Source organism: Chelonia mydas, chromosome 1 (genome assembly GCF_015237465.2).
Source record: "Chelonia mydas isolate rCheMyd1 chromosome 1, rCheMyd1.pri.v2, whole genome shotgun sequence".
NCBI lineage: Eukaryota > Metazoa > Chordata > Testudines > Cheloniidae > Chelonia > Chelonia mydas.
The window spans coordinates 340,869,559-340,888,797 of NC_057849.1; the positions used below are offsets into that span (position 1 = coordinate 340,869,559).

Sequence of the window (19,239 nt, forward strand, 5' to 3'; positions counted from 1 at the left end):
GGCTCTCAAGTCAGAGGGTGGACTAACAGTGTGAGGCCAACCTGCAGTATATCTGGGACTGTGAATTTATAACACACACAATGACAAGGCTGCCTAGCTCGCAGCAGGGAGCAGTTGGGAGGGTGCGAGAAGCTGGGGCATCTGGACTCCACTTCTGGCGGGCGAGAAGCCCCGGGCTACTTCCCCTTGCTCCTGGCAAGGAGCAAGGGGCAGCCCTCCAGGAGCCTACTGGGCAGGGTTCCCAGTAGGGAGCTGCCAACGGAGTTGAGAGACTGGGCTCTCAGCTCCCCACACTGTCCGTCTTAGGTCGGTGGATGCCCACCACCTGTGTATATTAGGTCAACTTACATTTCTAGCATAGATATACCCTTAGTCCACTGCTATTTGCTGCCTTTATTTCACAGTGCCTTGCTCATATTTTGGATTCTTTGTTTGGAGTGAAAATAAGACTTTGTTTTGGCAGAGCTGTCAGATAGGTGAAAGAAACTCTTATCACCCTCATTTGGTATTTGCAATTACCAGCCCTGAAGGGACATCTGTGCTCGGTGAAAACAAATTGGATGCAGGAGTAGACAACACTCCATTCCATATGGTGATGCAAGAAGTGAAGTCAGGAAATGCCATAAATATGAACGGTTGAGACTCTGAGAGTTGGACAATGAACCCTGAAATCATAGATATTAGATAGAAAAGAGACCTACAGGGTCATTTAATGCATACCAATGGCTGGTGCATGATTGTTCCCTATACGTAGTATGTTTACTAGTGCAATATCCAGTCGAGTTTTAAATGTACCTTGAGACTGGCTTTTCACCTTAGAAGGCTCTTCCACGGTTTAATACATCTCCCAACAGAAAGATTATCGTGATATCTACCCTAAATTATCACTATCCAGTTTCATCCCATTACTCCTAGTTATACGCCTTGTACCACTCAATATAACCCCTCTTCTTTTTTTATGCATTTCAGAAAATTAGACTGTTACCATGTCTCCACTCTCTATTAGTCAACAATTAGCCAAACTACATATAGTTACATCTTTCCTCATAAGTCTGTTCCTCTGGCCCCCTGGTAAATTTTGGTGTTGTGCTCTAAATTCCCTTCAATCTGTTAACATCTGGTAATTAGGTGCCAGAATTGATCACAATATTCCAGGTGCAGCTGCAACAATGGGTAGCAAAGAAGGCAAAATTACCTCCTGTCTCTGGGACATGATACCTCATTGCCACTGCATATGCAGCTCAAAATTGCATTGGCCTTTTGTGGTCATTTTGTGTGACAAACCCAAGTCTCAGTAGCAGCCGTGTCAGTATCCGCAAAAAGAAAAGGAGGACTTGAGGCACCTTAGAAACTAACAAATTTATTTGAGCATAAGCTTTCGTGAGCTACAGCTCACTTCATCGGATGCATGTAGTGGAAAATACAGTGGGGAGATTTATATACACACAGAACATGAAACAATTGGTGTTATCATACACGCTGTAACAAGAGTGATCAGGTAAGGTGAGCTGTTACCAGCAGGAGAGCCGGGGGGGGGACCTTTTGTAGTGATAATCAAGGTGGGCCATTTCCAGCAGTTGACAAGAATGTCTGAGGAACAGTGGGGGGAGGGGAGGAGAATAAACATGGGGAAATAGTTTTACTTTGTGTAATGACCCATCCACTCCCAGTCTTTATTCAAGCCTAAGTTAATTGTACCCAGTTTGCAAATTAATTCCAATTCAGCAGTCTCTCGTTGGAGTCTGTTTTTGAAGTTGTTTTGTTGAAGAATTTCCACTTTTAGGTCTGTAATCGAGTGACCAAAGAGATTGAAGTGTTCTCCGACTGGTTTTTGAAAGCTCTAATTCTTGACGTCTGATTTGTGTCCATTTATTCTTTTACGTAGAGACTGTCCAGTTTGGCCAATGTACATGGCAGAGGGGCATTGCTGGCACATGATGGCATATATCACATTGGTAGATGTGCAGGTGAACGAGCCTCTGATAGTGTGGCTGATGTGATTAGGCCCTACTTTGATGTCCCCTGAATAGATATGTCGACACAGTTGGCAACGGGCTTTGTTACAAGGATAGGTTCCTGGGTTAGTGGGTCTGTTGTGTGATGTGTGGTTGCTGGTGAGTATTTGCTTCAGGCTGGGGGTGGGGGGCTGTCTGTAAGCAAGGACTGGCCTGTCTCCCAAGATCTGTGAGAGTGATGGGTCATCCTTCAGGATAGGTTGTAGATCCTTGATGATGCATTGGAGAGGTTTTAGTTGGGGGCTGACTTCCTGTTCGTTGTCATCTCTAGGTTTTTTCAGCATGCTGCTTCCTAGGTTTCTCCTCTCTGTGGAGTATCTGTCCACTTATCTTTATCTGTGACTTAGATTATTTTTCCCCAGTGTGTATTTTATTTTGACTTTTTTTTGTTTCTACTTGGCTACACAAGTAAAGCACAAATCACATCTCTCTGAAATTTGATTATAAAAAATTTCTCTTGACATCCATCATTTTTCTCTTGTCAGCTTTGTACTTGTACATTGTCCACTTTCATTTAAAATACAATTCAATACAATACAATACAAATACCCATTCAGGGAAAATGTTTCTTAATCTCAAAGTTCAGTGACTGTGGGAGGGAGCTTCTTACTGTACTCTGTTGTCAAGAAAAAGAGAATTACTGTTTACATCGAAAGCTATCCTTTTTACTGGCAGTGCAGTTGAACTGACTGAGAGAATGCTGGTCCTAGAGTTGTGCTGACATAACTGAAGATGCTAATAGACAAAGAAAAAATATACTCAGAAAAGCTATATTAACTCCAAGCTCCATTGAAATGGAAAGTGGAAAACCAGTTTGCCACAATGGATGAACTTAGTAGGGAAAGAAACTTTGTTCCATTGAGGGTATTGATAATAATTGGAACAAAATTAATTTATAGCTATAATAAAATACTTTACTGTTTTTAAAAAAGCACAGCTGTCTAATTGGTAAATATACAGAGTATTTGCCATATAGAAATACCAGTGTTTTTATACAATGCTATAAACTACTGAATTGGATATTTTAAGATTTTGGGACATGTCCTTGACCAACGTAAATCAAAAGTAGCTCAGTTTAAATCAAAGAAGTTATATTGGTTTTAAAAGTGGTTTAAAGGAAGAATCAGTTCTGTTTTTATTTATTGCAACAGCCAAAGGAATAACTACATAAATTTATATTTTTAAATTGAGATAATTTAAAATCTGACTTCCTTATTTTGTTCCTGTAGCTGTGTGCAGTTGCAATTGAGGTTATTTTGATGTTTAACTACCTGAAACAGTATGTGGGCACAATTGGGTAGTTTGACATCTAATAATAATATCTAGTTCGTGTCAATTGTGCCTGTGCTATTAAAGGTACAAAATAAGAGGCTGGGGTGAGGTCTAACTGAAATCAGGCCCTTAGCCATTGAATAACTTGTTGATGTCCCCTGAATGCCCCCTGAGGGCCTGGATTCTGTCACATACACATATGAGTAAAGAAGAGAAGGCATGGCCAAGAAGAGAACTGCAAAGTGTAATTGACAGTGCCACGGTCCTGGCTCCACCCCAACTCAGGGAATTCACACACTTTGCAGTCTCTGCACTGCTTTCCAGGATGGGGCTTTGTTGGAGCATACAGGAGGTATGTTCCATGCATTTTAACATAACACACTTGATACACTCTCTTCTGCCTGGACAGCTCATGGTCAGGGCATGAATATTCCGCACAGGTGGCTGTATGAGAGAGTTGCTGGCTTTCCTGTCTGATCATAAGAACATAAGAATGGCCATCCTGGGTCAGACCAAAGGTCCATCTAGCCCAGTATCCTGTCTTCCGACAGTGGCCAGGTGCCCCACATTCCCACTGGACGATCGAGATGCTAATGGAGCACTGAAGGACGATACGGCCATTGCAGAGAAACTAAATGAATTCTTTGCATCGGTCTTCATGGTTGAGGAGGTGAGGGAGGTTTCCAAACATGAGCCATTCTTTTTAGGTGACAAATCTGAGGAACTGTCCCAGATTGAGGTGTCATTAGAGGAGGTTTCGGAACAAATTGATAAACTAAACAGTATCACCCTGAGCTCTTCCAGCTAAGCCATCCTGGTCTCCGAAGACCATACACGGTCTCTGAGGGCCAGGAGTTCCTTGCACCAAATGCACACAAATGCCACCTGCCCATAGGGCAGGTAATCATACATGCTGCATTGGGTGCAATAAACTGGGTAACCCCCGCTCTGTTGCTGGACTTCTTTGTACATTCTCTTTTTACTCCTGAAGCTTGTTCCTTTGTTGTTGTTTTGTTTTTATCAGGGGGTGTGTTTGGCTTTAAGTTTCAAGAAGTTTCGGGAATGTTAAGTGAATGTGCCCCCCTCCCCTCACACTCTCCCTCGCAAAACTCCCCTGTTTGCTCGCTCCCCTGGTCACTTAGGGGTGGGCTTTTTAAGGCCCTGGTCTTCCTGAGTAGCCCTGCCCCTTGGTTAAGGGTTGATAGGTACAGGATAAAGGTACAACATAATGTTGCTTTGCCACATTATTCTGTGCCCATTTGGGGGGCAGAAAGGAAGAAGCAGTAACTGTGGCCCCAGATACATGGGTGTCCTCTTCAGAGTGTCAAAGTGGATGAGGTAATTTCTTTTATTGGACCAGCTTCTGCTGTTCAGGGAGAGACAAGCTTTTGAGCTTACACAGAGCCCTTCTTCAGGTTTGGGAAATGTACTCAGAAGTACTGAAACATACTCAGAAGCTCTGTGGAAGCTCGAAAGCTTCTCTCTGTCCCTAACAGAAGTTGGTCCAATAAAAGATATTATCTCCCCCACCTAGTCTCTCTAATATCCTGGTACCAACATGGCTACATCAACACTGCATATGCTTCAGTGTGTGTAATTTAACTTAGCTGACATGTTTTTCTTTCTTATTCAAGCTGCGGCAGCCTGGAGCAACAAAAATTATAAACTCCTGGAATATGGATGTTTCTAATGAAACTGATGACAAAACCTTAATGACAGTCACACACTCAATTGGCAGTGTGAAAAATAAGGGATTTGGCAGGGAGGGGGAAATCCCTGTGAAGCCTTTTAAAACACGTTTCTTTCAATTGTCTGGCTGGTTGTTTTAAATGTATCTATCAGTAGGGATTTAGCCTTTGAGAATGGGTCACTGATTCTAAATCAAAGCCTTCACTTCAGGGAGCAGAGTCCATTTTCCTGTGGCGGATGAGTCCTGAGACTGTGACCTTCTATCTGAAGTGGTGCATGATGTATCCTCTTCTCAGATTTCTGTTTGAGCTCTCCTAACCTCTGCTGTCAAGCTGCATGTTTCAGCATTGCATATTGAGTGGAGATATTTGTTAGGAAATGTGTGTGGGCGGAGGGTTGTTTTTTGTTTCTTTGAAATGCCGTGACATTGATTTAGAAGGCTTTTGAGAGTCATCAGTGGCTCTGAGAGCTAGCAATGGGATAAAGAACCCTTTTTCCTCTACGTAATTGGTTCAGGCCAATAATGACCAAAAGCCGTTACCTGCTGGCAACCATTTGGAGGCCTATGCAATAGAAATTTTTGGTCTCACTTTAAGGGAGATTTATTTATAAGTAGGATTAATAGGATGAAACTAAGAAAGGGCAAATGAAAGACCAATGGCAGAAAAATCCTGTTTGCAGTGAAACGTGTTAGGCTATGGAATGATTCCCCAAGGAAACTGGTGACAATCCCATCACTGAGACATTTTAAAAAATAAACAGGACAAAGCACTAGAAAACATACAATAGGAAACAATCCTGCATTGGTAAAGGTTGGTTTAGATAACCTAAGAGATCTTTTGTGATTCTAGTATCTGTGATTTCTATGGGACAAGGATCTACAAACCACTTCTGCAGTTGACAACATTATTGGCAATCTTAGCAGAAGAGCTGAAGAATGAGGGGACATGCTGAGTTGGGGTGTATCAGCAAGATGGCTGCTGCACCTGTACATAGGATAGATAAAGGACATCTTTTAAGAGCTGTAACTTAATTTTAAATAAAATATTTTAAGAGGGACTTCTCTTACATTGGAAATTCAGCAGTGCTCTTTGGCACGTGACTAATGTTTATATATAAAATGGAGGCAATACTGCAGTTAGCATGGGTTACATTTTGTTAGATGTTACCATGAGTGACTGTTGTAGAAGACACGAAGAAGGAACTCCAGGCCTTGTTAATAACAGACACAAGATGATGAGAAAAATAATGCTGTAGGCAAGACTTTCAAATGGGACCTGTGCTCCTAAATCACTTGAATACTTTTGAAAAGCTCACCCTTAACAGGTATAACCTCTTTTAATAGATCAAAACTGTTTTTTTTTTCATTAAAAATAAATGTGCTGAGCTTACTTTGGAATCAGGAGAGCATAGATGCAATACTGATTGTCGTTCCAGGAATCTGTATTTATTGTTGTACCACACAAGTTTTATTACAACGTGGTCTACTAAGCAGAGATGGGGACTGGGAGTCTGGACTCCTGCTTTCTCTTACTGCTTCAGTTGGTGCCTTGATACGTAACCTTGGGCAAGTCACTTAGGCCAAAATTTTCAAACATGGGCACCTAAGGTTAGGCACCTATATCCATTTAGAGATCTACATTAGTGGCCTGAATTTTAAAGATGCTGTCAGAATTCCCATTAAAATCTAGGAGCTATGGGAAGTTTTGGCTTTAACATCTGTGGCTCACTTTCCCCATCTGTAAAATTGGCATAATACTAACCCAGCTTTATAAAGCACTCTGAGATACTCTGATGAAGGACACTAGATCAGTGTGCCGAACGTAGTGTATTAGAATACATGAATGTATGCTCTGCATGCTTAACTTTCTTTTTATGTCATTTCAGACATCTTGCAAGTACCCCAGCAGCAATCAGCCCACATGGATTACTGGAGCCAACATCATATAGCTCTATGCTCCCAAGTGGAAGTAATGTCACCAAAGACCGGAGTCTGCTCCCTGCTAGCCCAGACACCAGGTGAGTTTAGCTGCTGGATGAACAGATTATTGCTGGACAGGTTGAAAGATAATGTCATAGCGCACAAGACTTGAAACCATTTCCCCAACTAATGCAATTGTCTCCTCTGTTACATCAACTGCCTTGCTAAACATGTGTTGCGACAATGTAAAACAGAACCTGGGGATGATATTGCATAAGTGCTGTAACTCATGTGGATGACGTAGCTGCAGACTGAAGATTTCATGAGCTTTGTTTTTAAAGGGGCATATTGGAGAAGGGAATGAAAAAAATGAAAAAGGATAGGGAGAAGAATGAAAGAGCCTGGGACTCCATGTAGAGAAACAAAACTAGAGTGATCACTATTTAAACTCATAATTTACCAACAGTTACTGCACAGTGGTATCCAGGAGACCACAGTGTTTTTAAGGAGATACTGGTGGTGACTGGAATACCATTGGGCCAGGCGGGATGGTGATGGTGGTGATATCCCTGTTTACTCAAATTCTGATCTTGTGAATTGTTTCAGCATCAGCAATCCCTCCAGATCACTCTACCCAACCCTGTGCTCCATTTGTCTCCTCTCTCATTGTGTCCCTGTGCCTTTGTTATAACCCCTACTTATGTCTGGACCCTCTCTGTCAAAGATGGCAAAGAGCTAGAGAGTGGGGGGGCAGCTTGATCATTGTGCACTGAGCTCCCAGCTCCTCCTGCGACTGCCTGGGAAACGTCTGAATGATCCTTTGCTGCTGTGAGGGAGGGGAGATGATAGGCCTCGGTCTTCTGCTCCAAGTAGGAGACAGAGACAGGGAAGTCTAATCTTCATTTTTAGAGAAGGGGAAACTGAGGCACAGCATGGTGAATTAATTTGCCTTTGTTTGTCCAGTGAGTCAGTGGTAAAGTCAGGATTAGAATGTATTGTTTCCTGACTGCCAGTCCCATTCTCATTCCAGACAGACCATAGTGCCTTTCCAGGGGTATTTGAAAGAGATCATTTTTTTTCTCTGTCTTTTTTACCTTTCTAAAAAAGTAGTGTTAATTAGTTCTTGAAAACTTGCTGTCATAAATATAAAGGGAAGGGTAAACACCTTTAAATCCCTCCTGGCCAGAGGAAAAACCCTTTCACCTGTAAAGAGTTAAGAAGCTAAAATAACCTCGCTGGCACCTGACCAAAATGACCAATTAGGAGACAAGATACTTTCAAAGCTGGAGGGGGGGGTGGAACAAAGGGTTCTCTCTGTCTGTGTTGTTGTTTTTTTGCCGGGACCAGAGCAGGAATGCAGGTCAGAACTCCTGTAAAGGATTAATAAGCAGTCTAGTTAAATATGCGTTAGATTCTGTTTTGTTTAAATGGCTGATAAAATAAGTTGTGCTGAATGGAACGTATATTCCTGTTTTTGTGTCTTTTTGTAACTTAATGTTTTGCCTAGAGGGATTCTCTATATTTTGAATCTGATTACCCTGTAAGGTATTTACCATCCTGATTTTACAGAGGTGATTCTTTTACCTTTTCTTTAATTAAAACTCTTCTTTTAAGAACCTAATTGCTTTTTCATTGTTCTTAAGATCCAAGGGTTTGGGTCTGTGTTCACCTCTACCAACTGGTGAGGATTTTTATCAAGCCTTCCCCAGAAAAGGGGGTGTAGGGCTTGGGGGGATTTTGGGGGGGGGGAGGGGGAAGACGTTTCCAAGTGGGCTCTTTCCCTGTTATTTTTGTTAGATGCTTGGTGGTGGCAGCAATAAGGTCCAGGGACAAAAGGTAAAATAGTTCGTACCTTGGGGAAGTTTTAACCTAAGCTGGTAAAAATAAGCGTAGGGGGTTTTTCATGCAGGTCCCCACATCTGTACCCTAGAGTTCAGAGTGGGGAAGAAACCTTGACACTTGTGTACATAGACAGTGACTTGGTCTGATCTTGAGAGATACAAAACATCCACGATCCCCTTTAAAGGCTATGAAGCTGTTCACTTTATCCCTTGTCCTTTAGGCTGCAGAGTTCTTGCTCTTTTGTGGATAAACTTGCTGGTGAAATACACTGTACTGTTCTGTTCAAATCATAAAGAGCTCATACATTTCCACTATATGCTGTCCAGCCAGCCACTGTAATTACAGAGATTAATTAACACGCTGTAAAAACGTTGAAATGGTAGGCCTCTGTGGATTAGATTGTACTGTGTACTTGTACAATATTGGAGCATGCTGAAGGGAACAGAGTGAGTGCATGAGAGAGACTCCGTGCATAATAGGTTGCCAAGGGATTATGCATCATCTGTCCACACCAGTAAAAAGAGGCAAAACCTATAACCCAAGTGAGTGTGAAGCTATGATGAGTTGTAAAAGCGTTAAAGCCCTTCACATAAGGGAATAAATGTGTCTTTCCACTCTAGCACAGTTTGGTGTTTTGACTGTAGCAATGTTTTCATTTAACGCTCTTAATAACACAGTGGGAAAACAACTCTGAGGAGAGAGAAAACAAACTGCTAATCTAATTCATTTTCTGTGCATGCATCAGGCCTACCGCAAAATAGACAGTCATGCTGTCAAATCCTTTTGCAAGGAAAAATAATGAAGGCTTGGCTGAAAGTTGTTCATAGGCATGATGGCAATGTCTTGTATAGACTCCCTCTAGCGCTTTTGTAAAACATCACTTCAGAGACTTAATGCTAAAACCTGTGGTGGGTTTTTTGGGTTCGCGTATTGAGGTGAATTAATATTCTTGTATTTTCAATTCCATGCTTCCAACATTTGGGATGGCAGAAGCAGTAAAATGAAAAACCGCATGGGGTAAGAGTATGGTGCAAATGTGAATTACTGGCCTGTGGGTGTAGCAAACAAAGCACTGTCTCCTGACCTCTGGGATTTGGGCCAGCTAATGAGTTGGAGAACTCATTAGGCAACATCCCAAATCAGACGCGTAATTCATCACATTCATCAGTTACTGCCCTAGTTTGAGCTGTTATGGAAACCGAACCAACTGTTATCCCTAAAAGCAGGAGGTCTGCAGGCCACTGACACTTGGTGTGGTGATGCTCAGTTCTGTAGCTGGTCTGTGAATAAAAACCAGGAATTCCCTGGTTCTGCTCCAAGGGCCAGCCCAAAACACATGTCTAGTGGGTGGCTCCACAGGAGCCTGCATTCTTTCAGCACACCTATTCTTCTTTTCTTCTCTACCTTGTAAGGTGAACTTCAGGGCCCAACCCTCCATCGTCCCACAGAAGAAAGCCCCATAAGCAACACTTCCTAGGACTTCTGGTATTCTCTGCCGGTTACTAATCTCTCCCCTCATAAATGTGCTGTGTGGGTTTCTGTCAGAGGATCCACTTATGTTCACCCAGGGGCATAAACTAGTTTGGTTGTTACTGGTCTCTTAGCCAGTGCAGACATGGAGCCAGACGCTTAGCTGGTGTAGATCAATGCAGCTCCATTGACTTCAATGGAGCTATGTTGATTTACACCAGCTGAGGGTCTGACCCAAAATATTAATTAATTAATGTTAATGAAAGTCCCATCACCACCATACAACATGCAATGGAAAACACTGATCTGCTGCAATGCCATGTGTTGACATGGAATTATGTATATTCAAGTTGAGAATTTGTTTTGCAGTCCAGTACAGATACATACAGTACAGTGAGCATACCTATGAGACCCCATTACAGTCCAGTGCTTTAATCCTCAATTTATTTCTTTTCGATATATTAGTTATATGCACTATGATCTCATTATTCCACTTTATTGTCCTATTTTGAGCATGTTGTTTTCTGTGCTTTTCACTTTAACAGAGTCATGGGGTGGGGAATTTGTCTTGGTGGAAGGAAAAGAGGAGAAAAGTAATTCCGAAGAAAAGCCTGGCCATCCCGACCTAACTATATACACTAATTATTTTCCCAGTGCCCCTGTGGTGAGGGGTTGAAGATGTGCTAGATGATCAGAACTGATTTACAGAATGCTTGGCCAGAGGTAGTGCCTGGGGGAGATATTTCAAAGGCACAAATGGCAGTTGAAAGTCCATAAGTTGACAAGCACTCAGATTCTGTGATGGCAGGGACCATATAACCCCGGCTTGCCCCACCCAATTCACTGGAATTTGTTTTTCATGCCAAGGAACTTTTCGGGAGTCCTGTAGTATATGATTGTTTATTTTTATGACATTTATGCCGAGAAGCCCAATCAAGGATCAGGATCCTTTGTGCACAGCCTGTATCAGACTTATCAGTAGAGCCCCTGATACAGACTTATTACAACTCACCGGGTGTAAGGGATGAGTTAACAGAAAGACATCAACGGTTTTTTCTGGTCGTTAGTTATATACCTTGTGTCCCAAATGCCACGTTATCATCCATCGCTCTTCAGGGACACAGGGTAAGACAACTCAGAATTGCCTGTTATTGCACTGGATTGTATCACATTGTGTTCAGACGTGACGTGTTCATGTATACTATATGGAGATGGACACAGGATTAAATTCCAACCTGAATGCAATTTATTTGTAGTTTCTGTTAGGAGACAGATGCAGGGCTGGGTTCTAGAATAGCAGAGCAGGGAACTGACCCTTTAGAAACTAGTATTTGCATTGGCACTGATATTTTTGAAAAATCCAAAGCTGCTGGTTATTCTTAGCCTGAATTTACAACTCCCAGTAATTGCTCTGCCACCCTGTAATGATGCCTGGTGGGTGTTATGGGGAGCTAAAATGAGATCACTGTTAGGGTTAATCACAGTGCTTCAGCAGGGCAGTACGTGGCGCTGAGCCCTCCCGGGTCACATTGACTTCAGCGAGAGATGTGAGTGTTCAGGACTTCTCAGGATCTAATCCTGCTGGGACTGAGGTCAATGGCAGAATCCCCATTGCTGTCCATGGGCCAGGATCAGGCCTGTAGTGAAGATCATTTCCTGGTGTTTTTTCCTGGGCTTTATGCCACTGTTGTATCTCATTATTTTGATTCTTCCCCCCTCATATTTTGAATTTCCTTATTTTTTTTTATTTCAAAGGCTCTACCAGTGCATAACACTGTCTGCTCCTTTAACCATTCTCCCTTCTCCCCCAAAGACATTCTAATCACAATGTTATCACAAGTAATTGCACTCCACGCAGGAATCATTGGGCTAAATGCTCTGGCCTGGCTTGTGCCTTAGATCATCAGAATGGTCCCTTCTGGCTTTAGAATCTACGAATCAATGTTTTCTTTCACACAATAGGCCAGAACAGCTGTTGTGTAAAGATGGACTTTATTAAATGTCTACAATGTCTACTACAGCCTCTTAAAAGTTTCCATGTGATTTCTTGTTTAAAATGGATATTTACTGGTATGAAACATCTTCTTTGGAGTAAATGTGCATCAAAGCATTTTTTTCCTTCAACAAATTCAGTGTTTGTTATAGATGCTGGATTCACACCCTTGGAGACTGAAATCTGGGTAGTCCTAGGACAAGTTACAACCTGGGCACTACCATTGTCATGCTAATCTGTGTCCACGTTGACCTGCAGGCAAGCTGCCCATTCAGGCCTTGGCCCCTGTTGATTTCTCACAGTAGAGCCAAATGCAGAGGTGGCTTTGTGCCACAGAGACCTGCCCACTGATGAGTGAAGTGAGACCACCAACTGCTTCTGTATAGGATACCCAACAGCCAGGTTATTTATTAGTAGTATTGCAGAGGTACTTGCTTTCTCCAACGCCCATTGTGCTAGGCAATGCACATATGCATGGTCAGAGATGGTCCTTTCCCTGAGGAGTGTACACTCGAAATAGACAAGACAGAGAAGGTGTGGAAGAAAGGAGGTATTATTCATTTCATTTTACAGAAGGGGAATTGAGGCAGAAAGAGACTAAGTGATTGGCCAAAAATCACCTTGGCAGTCTGAGTCAGAGCTGGGAACTGAAACCAGATCTTCTAAATCCCAGTTCCGGGCCTTTACCACAAAACCATCCTTGGATTCTGCCGGGATGTGTCATCTAGACAACGCTAAACTTTCCTTATGAGCCTCGCAGATCCTCTATTCAACAAATAGGTCTTCGTAACTTTTGTAAATTCTTCACTTTATCCCAAAATCACTCACTAAGAGACACCATTTATTATGCTGAACATATAATTGGCAAACAGGATCTCTTTGAGGTCTAATCCCATCTCTCCAGCTGATTCACACTGTAGCATGAAGCTCTGCTTTTCTTCCCCTGTCTGTGATTGATTAAATACATTAAAAATTAAAGTGGGTGGTGGCAGTTTTGTTTACTACCTCCAAAGGAGTGTTGTCATGTGTGGAACAAGTGCTGTGTAACTGCTGAGTCTGATGATTTATTTCAGGCTCCTGATTGACAATATTACTGGTGTCATTGAAGTCATGTTAAACAAACTCACAGAGTCTGGTTTCTATTACTACAAACGAATAAATCCGTTCTCACTCTCAGCTCCAGAGAATCACGTGCCACTACTGGGTTATCTATAATGTCCTCGGCTGGTGCATTTTCTACAGAAAGCTTGTCTGCTCGGAGCCCAGTTCCCAATGCTCCGTACGCCGAAGAGGTCAATGCAGAACATGAGGACGCTGGAGGAGTCAGCAATGGAATGGAAAGTTTGAAAGGTATGAATTGTTTTCCAAAATCTACTTTTTTGCTGAGCCTTTGTAATACGGGCACGGTAATTATAGTGTAGGCCGGGGTACTCAGACTGAGGCTCACAAGTGACTCTTTAATGTGGTATCTGCGGCTCTTTGCGGCGCATGATATTAACACGCTGTGTGACATAATTATTAGCCAGTCTAAGCTATTAACCAATCAGGATGCTTTGACTATGTTATTACCCAATTGTAGTTTATAAAATAATAATACTTGATCAGCCATTTTGCTTTGACAGTAATATATAAACTAAATATTTCCCCTTTCATAGTGTTTAAAGAGGAATCTAAAGTACTGTAGTAAATGAAACAGTGAACTCACATGACTGTGGCTCTTTTGACTAACGATCGCTAATTTGGTTCCTGAACCACTGATATCTGAGTATCAGGGTATAAGTATATTCAGATTACAGTGCAATTACATTGTCTCAGCTTCTAATAGTACCTGTCTTAAAAACACCAAAGGGTGGTAATAAATGTAGACATGTAGTTAACCTTCCACTTCTATGAATTAGGGGTAGTCACTAGGGCTCGTTGAAAATTTCCTGTTAACTGTTTTTCAACAGAAAATTGAGTTTTCAGCTAAATACATTTTGTGGAAAATTTCAACTTTTTATTGAAAAACAAAATGCAAAAAATTTCAATGCAGAAATTTTGCTGTGATGCTTCATGGGAGTTGTAGTTTGGGTGCCTCATGCCCCCATCCTCCTCTCTGGGCTGAGTTCCCCAGCTGGACTACATCTTCCTTTTCCTTTGACCCCTATAAGATCATTTGATCTAAGGGTCACAGGCTCGGTATAGATCCATTCTCCACTGGGAAAGTTCCAGCTGAATCACATCCAGATTTCTCAGCTGGTGGAAGTTTTGCAATAATGTCTGCTTGCTCTGTTGCTTGCGAGGGAGTGGGGTACCACGGAGGAAGACCAATGGCGGGATTATATAGTGTTGTTCAGTGAGAACAATCTTTATTTCCTTGAAATTGCTTACTAATTTGTTTGTTTGTTAATTCTTGCAGATGCTGAACTTTCTAGTGACATGCTTGAAAAAAAACCCAGCAAATCCAAGTCCAGTTCTCCTCGTGTGCCCCAGATTGCAAACCGACCAGGCTCCAACTCCAAACCCGTCCTACCTCCAATCCCATCAGGGCGGAAAAAGACAAACCCTTGATGGTCGACATCAGCTGAGGCATTGTCTTGATCATGCCCGTTTCCGCTGTCTAACTTGAATACTGGTTTTGATATAATTTCCCCCACACACACACACAAAGAAAAGTCTATCAAAGAATATTATCCTTCTGAATCCATCTCTGATTAATTCTGAATCACTCTTCTCTTTAAAAAAAGTTATTTATTTATAACTTTATTAAAAAGTACTTTCTGCTTTTCCCAGAGCTAGAAATGATTTCCCCAGGTGCTCCCCCACTTGGAAATGTCATAGAATTTCCCCCGAGATCCATGTGAACAGATCTTCCAGAGATATTTTTTCTATTTCACTGACTTAATTGAGGTGTGGAAGCTTGAAGGCCTCTGATGATGATGTTGCTTATAGTACAAGACTGCTGAATTAGTTTTTGCTAAGAGGGATTTAATGTGATACTTAGATTTCAGTGAGGAAGGGAAACTACTTATTTCCAAGGCAACCTTTTATAGAAGCTATATCTTTAGAAATGAGAAGTTATTTTTAATATACATGTATATTTAAACAAACAACCCACAAAGGAATCATCAGAAAAAATCCTTAATTAATTTGATTTTGCTAACGTTTTAACTATTTTCTGATTATGCTGAGATCTGTTTTTGCCATATATGATAGAAATGGCATCTCAATATTAAATAAAACTCATACCTTAGCCTTTTTCATTATTAATTTATATTACTATATATATTTACTTTGTTATATTTACTGAACAAATAACCTGCTCTGATAAGCTTGCACTGTGGAGCCCTATTGCTGTTTATATAACACCAGTCATCTGCATGGCACTTTGCAAATATGAGAAGACATGATCTATGATCTATTATACCAGAGTGGATTAAACTTTGCTTGTGGAACTGCTCTGGATTCACCCCCAATGTAACTGATCAGAATTTGGCCATGGTCTATAAAATCTAAATTAGACAGACCAAAAAAGAACAACAGATCATGGCATGTAAGGGATAAACCCAATATCCTGAACTTAATAAATATTACAAAAATACAGTGAAGGCTGTAGAAGAACCCAACTTTAGGAAGCTTACTATCTTGCGAGCAGCCTAAAGTATCCTCAGACGGCATCTAGCTCTGTGCCGTCTCCTTTAGAAGATACATCTCTTCTAAGGAACCAGTTTTTACAGCAGGTTTTGCGTGAACAGAGCCAAAACTCATCAGGCCAGATATGCAAAGGTATCATCATCAAGGCAAGTTACCAAAGGAAGCAGCATCCTTACAGATTGAGCCCACCAGGATGCTATCTTCAGCTAGGTTCTTAAGATGGGCTGGCTGGATGTTCAGCCTATGTCAGTCATTGGTGATCTTATCGCTTTTGGCAACCAAGTGATCGCTGACCATGTTGCAGCATTCCTTGGTAAATGTGCAATTGCTAAAGTGTTTAGACACCTAAAGATGCAGATAGGTGCCTAAAGAGATTTTTCAAAAATGCCTACACAAATTAGGCAGTTTCAGTAGTTGTTAGGTACGTTACCTGTTTAGTAGCATTTGAAAATCCCATTAGGTGTCAATCTGCATCCGTAGGTGCCTAAATACCTTTGAAAATCTGGCCCCTACTGCTATTCCTGCTCCACTGCTGACTTACACGGTAACCTGGGGCATGTCACTTAACTTCTCAAGGTGTCATTTTCACTGTTTTACCAATGAGGATAATTATATCACTCTACCTCTCACTATTGCTGTTAGGCTTAATCAGTTAATGTCTATAAAGTGCTTTGAGATCCTTGTTTCAGAGCCATAGCCGTGTTAGTCTGTATCAGCAAAAAAACAAGGAGTACATGTGGCACCTTAGAGACTAACAAATTTATTTGGGCATAAGCTTTCGTGGGCTGAAACCTACTTCATTGGATGCATGCAGTGGAAAATACAGTAGGAAGATATATATATATATATATATATATACACACACACACACAGAGAACATGGGAAAAAATGGGTATTGCCATACCAACTGTAATGAGACCAATTAATTAAGATGGGCTATTATCAGCAGGAGAAAAAAACCCTTTTGTAGTGATAATCAGGAAGGCCCATTTCAAACAGTTGACAAGAAGGTGTGAGTAACAGTAGGGGGGAAAAATTAGCTTGGGGAAATAGTTTTTACTTTGCGTAATGACCCATCCGCTCCCAGTCCTCCTTCAAGCCTAATTGAATGGTGTCCAGTTTGCAAATTAATTCCAATTCTGCAGTTTCTCGTTGGAGTCTGTTTTTTTGTTGGAGAATTGCAGATTTTAGGTCTGAAATTGAGTGATCCTTGTGTGATAGTTACTATTATGTAATGTTATAATTAACAAAAGAGAAACATACCCTGAGAACACAGAGTTCTGTAGCATCCTTGTTTAAGTAGCTATATGCAGCATATTCTGGAAACACGGACTGTAGGTGCTGAAAGATCTCTCCTTCTCCCGCACCCCATGTCGGTGTATTTTCCCATCAGATTCCCTATGCATAGACTTCTGTCCCTATCCCAGTCTGCCACGTCACAACCTTTCCCCACACTCGGATCCCTCCTAAACACTCCAACACCCACCAAATTTTTCACTTCCATTTAAAAACAACCACCACCACCACCACCTCCATGTTATTCCTTCCTCTGTGCTAGCCAGGGTGACCTGATCTTCCCTGTGTCTTAGGGTCTGTCTACGCAGCAACTACACACCCGCAGCTGGCCCAGGCCGGCTGACTTGGACTTGGGTTGCAGGGTTGTTTCATTGTTGGGTAGACTTCTGGGCTCAGGCTGCAGCCCGAACGCTGGGACCCCTCCCACCTCGTAGGGCCCTCGAGCCCAGGCTCCAGCCTGAGCCCAGAAGTCTACGGCAAAGAAACAGCCCCACAGCCCAAGTCCTGCAAACCCGAGTCAGCTGGCACAGGCCAGCTACGGGTGTCTAGTTGCTGTGTAGGCATACTCTTAGAGGACCCAGTCCTGGAAACACTTATGCACATGTGTAACTTTAACACATGAGCACCTACTGACTCAATGGGTCTACTCACTTGTAAAGTTATGCACACCCTTAAGTCTTTGTAGGATCGGTGCTCTTGATTTTAATCTCTCCAGCACAGGGATTGTCGTTATTTTGGTGTGCTATCCAGTTCTGAGCACCCTGGTCATACCTGACTTATACCATTACTCTTATTTCCCAGTTGGCAGCAGAGAAAGGACCCTGGTCCTGCCATCAGCTCTGCATGGGCAAATCTTTGCTGGGTGAAGGCATAAGTTCGCTCACTTACATTCATATCAGCTGACTGCATTTGTGTGGAAGGAGAATTTCCAGTTTGGCATTAATTCTCTTGGGCCTGCAAACACTTATGAATATGAATAGCACTACTGAGTGCAATGACACCGCTCAAGTGTTTGCAGGCTCAGGGCCTCGGATAGTATGCGAACTCCTGAATTTAAAAATAATAAAGAGAGATGTTGGTTTCTGCATCTTCATTCAGATTAGCTCAGAAATGTGATGGTGTTAGTTCAACAATATATTCAGTTGCACGCTCCCCTCACCAGCCTCCTTCATGCGCGCGCGCGCACACACACACACTCTCTCTCTCTCTCTCTCCCCCGCCCCCCCCAGCCTTCTCCCGCACAGGCTGAGAAGCTGTGGATTCCCAGACCTTTTATGGTTACTGCAGTGCAAACAGACTTTCCTTGTTTCTCCCCTCACAATCTTATCAGCCCTTTTGCCCACAGTTATCTTACTTTTTTTTGCTGTCTGTGTTTGTGTGCATAATAAAACAAAATGGACTGAGAAAAAAAGGCTCTTTGTTCATTCCACACATGGTGGTTGGTGGGGGTAGAGTTTACAGTGGAGAAAAGGCAATAGAAGGGATAGTTTGGTACGGAACAACACAGGTAAGTGTTACATTACTGTGATTCATTGCTGAAACTGGTTTTCAAAACCTCACAGAGATGCAGAGCCCCTCAATGGGCTCTTCTTATTGCCCTGGTATCTGGCTGTTCAAAGTTGGCTGCTAATCGATCAGCCTCAACCCCCCGCCCCCCTCCCCCCAGCAGAAAGTTTTCTCCCTTTGTTTCACAGATATTATGGAGCACACATCAGGCAGCAATAGCAATGGGGATATTGCTTTCCCGGAGGTCTAACCTAGTAAGCAAACAGCGCCAGCGACCTTTTAAACATCCTTACTACTATGCAGGCAGCTGGTGTACGGTTTCATGAGCCATGGGAGCAAGGGGTAGGCTGGGTCTCCCAGGAGCACAATTGGCATGGCAACATAATCAATGGTTATTTTGCAGTCGGGACAGAAAGTCCCTGCTGGCAACTTTCTGAACAGACCTGTGTTCCTAAAGATGCGCATGTCATGCACCTTTCCCGACCATCCCACATTGACTTTGGTGAAATGGCCTCTGTGATCCACCAGCACTTGCCACACTACTGAGAAGGATCCTTTTCAGTTTATGTATGCTTTGGCAAGGTGGTCTGGTGCCACGATTG

General features: G+C 42.3%; 1 protein-coding gene across 4 annotated transcripts in view; it reads left to right on the forward strand.

Annotated features, from left to right (window-relative positions):
* The window catches only part of LRGUK (leucine rich repeats and guanylate kinase domain containing), an 86,880-nt gene extending 71,446 nt beyond the window's left edge, over nucleotides 1–15,434 (forward strand). Inside the window, exons 18-21 of one of the 4 annotated variants that reach the window (XM_043520899.1) lie at nucleotides 6,864–6,995; nucleotides 9,730–9,756; nucleotides 13,380–13,552; nucleotides 14,601–15,434. In XM_043520899.1, coding sequence (XP_043376834.1) covers nucleotides 6,864–6,995; nucleotides 9,730–9,756; nucleotides 13,380–13,552; nucleotides 14,601–14,752 — 484 coding nt within the window. In that variant the 3' untranslated portion in view covers nucleotides 14,753–15,434. Of the gene's footprint in view, nucleotides 1–6,863; nucleotides 6,996–9,729; nucleotides 9,757–13,379; nucleotides 13,553–14,600 lie in introns of those variants that run through there. The other 3 variants (XR_006283281.1, XM_027818328.3, XR_005223822.2) reach the window with 3 other exon arrangements.
* The last annotated feature ends 3,805 nt before the right edge of the window (nucleotides 15,435–19,239 follow it).